At 39.9% G+C, this 5,192-nt stretch overlaps 1 protein-coding gene across 3 annotated transcripts in view; it reads left to right on the top strand.

The window, feature by feature from the left end:
* ncoa1 (nuclear receptor coactivator 1) overlaps positions 1–5,192 on the top strand; it is a gene marked incomplete at its 5' end in the record, with an annotated part of 164,152 nt that continues 158,960 nt past the window's right edge. For all 3 annotated transcript variants that reach the window (XR_009927271.1, XM_062436805.1, XM_062436804.1), the window contains 4 exon segments: positions 1–368; positions 1,430–1,687; positions 2,801–3,122; positions 3,850–3,993. Coding sequence is in view for 2 of the 3 variants with exons in the window: in XM_062436805.1 (XP_062292789.1) it covers positions 1–368; positions 1,430–1,687; positions 2,801–3,122; positions 3,850–3,993 (1,092 nt within the window).

Here is a 5,192-nt window from a genome sequence, read left to right as displayed (position 1 = left end):
CAGGAGCTGAATCTAACAACAGCAACAACAACAACAGCATCCATTGCACCTCATCACCTCATCCCAACGCCCCCGCTCCCCTCTCCTCCTCTTCTTCCTCTTCCTCTTCCTCTTCCTCCGTCGGCCCTCAGTGCCCCGCCTCCCACAGCACCCTGACAGAACGACACAAGATCCTGCACCGGCTGCTCCAGGACAGCAGCCCCAACGACGCCTCCTCCACCACCGAGGACGGGATGAACAGAAGCGAAGTGGAGATAAAGAAGGAGCCGCCTGCCAGTCCCGTGGTGACGGCAGCGCTTCACAAGCCCGGATCCAGAGAGCCGCAGGATCACCAGCTACTCCGATTTCTGCTTGATACAGACGAGAAGGTGATGATCAAATATCCTCCTCTTACGTTTCTAAACTCTCTGATGTGATTACTGTGAATTAGACGTGACTTTTACTGCATAAAGTACATTTTTTAAGGTTTGACCATGAAAACAATACTAACTTAACCCTTTGTAGATCTGCTCAGGTCACTTTGTGTCATGATATCTGCTCAAAAACTCAAATCTATTGAACCCATTTAACTTTTAGGTCAATCTTTAACACTTGTATGAGGTATGTAATGCACAGACAGACCATCGGGTTGTTCTATGGTTGCTATAGATACAGATTGTGTTATGGTTGCTATAGATACAGGTTGTGCTATGGTTGCTATAGATACAGGTTGTGTTATGGTTGCTATAGATACAGGTTGTTCTATGGTTGCTATAGATACAGGTTGTGTTATGGTTGCTATAGATACAGATTGTGTTATGGTTGCTATAGATACAGGTTGTTCTATGGTTGCTATAGATACAGATTGTGTTATGGTTGCTATAGATACAGGTTGTGTTATGGTTGCTATAGATACAGGTTGTTCTATGGTTGCTATAGATACAGGTTGTTCTATTGTTGCTATAGTTACAGGTTGTTCTATGGTTGCTATAGATACAGGTTGTTCTATTGTTGCTATAGTTACAGGTTGTTCTATGGTTGCTATAGATACAGGTTGTGTTATGGTTACTATAGATACAGGTTGTTCTATGGTTGCTATAGATACAGGTTGTGTTATGGTTGCTATAGTTACAGGTTGTGCTTTAGTGTATAAATGAAGAATAACACAAATCACTGCTGACATCAGAGATCCTGCTGGAGACATTTTTGAAGTTGACTTTCATGTTTTCATCTTGTATTGAACAGAATGAGTCTCTAACATGTTTTTAATAAAACTTTAGAACAGATGAGGTGTGAATGAGTCTGTAGAGGTCTGTAAAACATCACATTCAGGCTCAATGAGAAAATAATCCATGTTTTATGTTGTCATGGCCTCAAAGAGGAAGGAAAAGCAAAGAAATGAATTTTTAAATAGCACTTAAAAAGTCATTTATGTGGTTTTATTTTCAAGGATTTGGGAGACCTGCCGCCTCCGTCAGCTCTCAGCCTGCAGACGGTTAGAGTGAAGGTGGAGAAGAGAGTGAGCGGGGACGGAGTGGTCTGTGCAGGAGTGACTGTTGCAGCAGGAGGAGGAGGAGGAGGAGGAGGAGGAGGAGGAGGAGCATGCATACCTGCAGGAGTGTCCAGCACTTCGGCTTGCATCAGCCCCAAGTCGAGTCCTGTCGGAGAGAACCGGAGAGACAGCCGCAAGGACAACCGAGACTCAACGGTACAGCTGTCAATCAATCAATCAATCAAACGTTTATATTTACATACATTTATACAGTCCAATGCAATTTAAAGTGATTTCCAAGTTAAAGTTAATAATAATACACTAATAAAAGATAAGATAATAATATAATAAAAAGATAATACAAAAAATATATATAATTTTTTTGAAATACTATTAGAAAAATAAATAGATTAAAGTTAAACAGTAAAATCTTAAAATGAAAAAAAAAACAAAAACATTAAAAGTATCATAATAATAAGCATAATTTGTTAAAATTATATTAATCATAATTAGCCTTTTATTAGCTTTTCTTTCAGTCATCTACACTGATGCACTACTGAACTTCTTTTAAAATGTATTTTACCTGATTTTACATATTGTATTTATTCTAATTTTTTAAGCTACTTTTACTATTTTAAAGTTATTGTTATTTTAATTTACTATCTTATATTTCTTTCTTCTTTGTTCCTTTTTTAAAACATGGTTTTATTCTCCTTTTAGGACCTTTTTAATATGTAATAATGTAATTTATTTAGTTGTAAAGCACTTTGAGCTGCATTTCTTATATGAAAGGTACTTTACAAATAAAGCTATTATTATTATTAGTAGTAGTATTAAAGTTATTATAATGATCCACAGCAAAATGTTGATAAAATAGACGATATAAATAAAATAATAAACTTTAAAAAATAAAACCATAAAAGCAGATTAAGTAGGTGTTTTTTTTAGTTTATGGTAAAAATATATCAGCTCATGGTGTTTGAAGCGTCTCAGTGACTTATAGTAATAAAAGTAGTCCAATAATCAGAGCAGTAATAAGTTCTTATATCATAATAACAATGATCCAATAATCATAAGTTATTGATCACACATGCCTGGTTGGCCTCCTCGTTGGCAGGTCTGACAGCCGTTGTAAATCATGATGTTTATTTTCTTGGACTTTGTCTCCGCTGTCGGCTCGGCTACCAGCTGCAGCCTTTGAAGCTCAGTGACCTTTGACCTTTTGTTTCTGTCCATCTCTCTTTTCACTGATGGCATGGCCCCCTTTTTCTCTCCCCACCCTTTATTCTTTCATTATATATCATCTCTTCCTCCACATCTTCCCCTCAGATGTCCGGTGGTCCTATGGACATGGATCCTCTTACCCAGCTGCTGCCTGGCCTGAGAGGCCCGAGCGGGTCCAAACAGGGCAGCGAGGATTCAACGACCCCTGGAGGAGGCCCCCCCCAGCTCCAGTCTCCGGCCCCCCACTCCTCAACTCAGCTCCAGTCCCCCCAGTCCCTTCCCCAGTTACAGTCCCCGTCCCCCCAGCTTCACTCCCCTTCCCCCCAGCTCAAACTGCAGTCGCCCCCCACTCAGCTCCAGACCGGCGAGGCCAGCACTCCCCGCAATGTAAATGTGAAGAGAGAGCCGCCCGGCACTCCTAACAGAGGTACGCTCTCACCTCATGTAGAGGAGGGGGGGGGGGGGGGGGGGGTCACATAGAGGAGGGAGGGGGTCGGAACAGCTGTGGATATCTCGATTTAAATCAAACTGTTAAAAAGTATTTAATTACTACTACTACTACATTTATTTTTTATTTTGTATTATTAGTATTGTTATTATGAGTAGTAGTAGTAGTAGTAGTATTAGTAGTATTAGTATTAGTAGTAGTAGTATAATAGTAGTAGTAGTAGTAGTAGTAGTAATAGTAGTAGTAATAGTATTAATAGTAGTAGTAGTAGTAGTATTAATAGTAGTATTAGTAGTAGTAGTATAATAGTAGTAGTAGTAGTAGTAGTAGTAATAGTAGTAATAATAGTATTAATAGTAGTAATAGTAGTAGTATTAGTAGTAGTAGTAGTATTAATAGTAGTAGTAGTAGTAGTAGTAGTAGTATAGTAACAGCAGCAGTAGTAGCAGAAGCTGTTGCATCACCTTGTTGATCCAGAAACTGTGTTTATGTGAACAACACTTTGAGTCTTTCTGCCCCCTAGTGGCCGTTAGGAGGTACTGCTTTTATCAGCAGAGCAACACATGACACCAGAGTCCTTGACTGACCAGCTGAGTGTCATGTGACTATAAAAGCCTCAACATGTGAGTTATCAGTGTGTGTCCTCCTCAGAGTGTGTCTTCATCGTGTGTGTGTGTGTGTCTGTGTGTGTGTTGTTGTTCCTCAGGGCTCAGTGATGGCGGCCCTCCTTCCGGTTGCAGCCTCCAGAGTCAGACGTCTTTTGACTTCTGCAGTCCTCCCACTCCAAGCCAAACGCAGGCGCAGGGACAGGGAGAGGCAGAAGTTATCAACCCATTCAGTTCAAGCACTGGTAACTAAACTATAACACACTGTCACATGATCACACTGTCACATGATCACACTGTCACATGATCACACTGTCACATGATCACACTGTCACATGATCACACTGTCACATGATCACACTGTCACATGATCACACTGTCACATGATCACACTGTCACATGATCTCAGTCAGTCATTACAAACAACAGGAAGATGATCTTTTAAGCTGCAGTTCTGAACCTGTTTTTGTCAGAATTGAAGGGAAATAATGAGGTGAAAGGATTCAAGTGTGAAGCTTTGAAGAGTAATGTGATGCTTAATATAATATGGCAGCAAAGCTTTGTTGATTTGACCTCCTATAGGTTAACATTTAAACCCTTTTACACTGCTGGGTGTGGTTTAAAGTGTATTGTTGCACCTGTGTGACCCTACAGAGAAAAAATGTTGAGTTATTTGCAATCAACAAACCTGCTGAAGAGTCTCCACTTCACAGTTTAACCCTTTAAGACCTTTTAGCTCTGAGTTTGTCTATCTTGGTAAATATGTGGCCGACACTTTAGATTATCTTTGTATGTAGTAGTTGTAGTTTAAAGTTTAAAGGAGATTCAAAAGCAGGATTTTTAGATTTTTTAGCTCGTGAAACAACTTTAAAGTCTGTGGTTTTGCTGTTTATCACACATCTTTTTATAGTCGTTCACAAACTTAGATTTTTAAAAGTATTTTGACAGATTTACAGAGAATAACAAACAATCACTGGCTTATAAATTAGGCTCAATATCGTATTGACCTGTATTTAATCCCATTAGAGCAGAGAGGTTAAACTTATTTACATTAAAGGGCCACAAACAGAACAATTTGATCTGATGTGGGATCATTAAAAAGAGGGAAGGAAGGAAAAGATGGAGGAGATGGAAGAGAAGACGGGAAAAAAAGATGGAAGGATTAAAGGGAGGAAGGTAGGACAAATGGAAGGAAGGACAGATGAAAGTAAGTAAGGAAGGAAAGGAGGGAGGGATGGAGGGAGAAAGGAAGACAGGAAAAGATGGAGGAGATGGAAGAGAAGACAGCAAGGAAAAGATGGAAGGAAGGGAGGAGAGAAGAAAGAAAATGAGGAAGGAAAGATGGAATAAAGAAAGGATGAAAGGAAGGAAGGAAGGAAGGAAAGTCGGCCGGACTAGACTCCTCAGCGGTCCGGTTCTGGCCCACGAGCCTCATGTTTGACAT

This window comes from Scomber scombrus, chromosome 17 (assembly GCF_963691925.1).
Source record: "Scomber scombrus chromosome 17, fScoSco1.1, whole genome shotgun sequence".
NCBI lineage: Eukaryota > Metazoa > Chordata > Actinopteri > Scombriformes > Scombridae > Scomber > Scomber scombrus.
The sequence above is the reverse complement of the archived record's forward strand: the minus strand, read 5'-3'. Positions and strand labels throughout refer to the sequence as shown.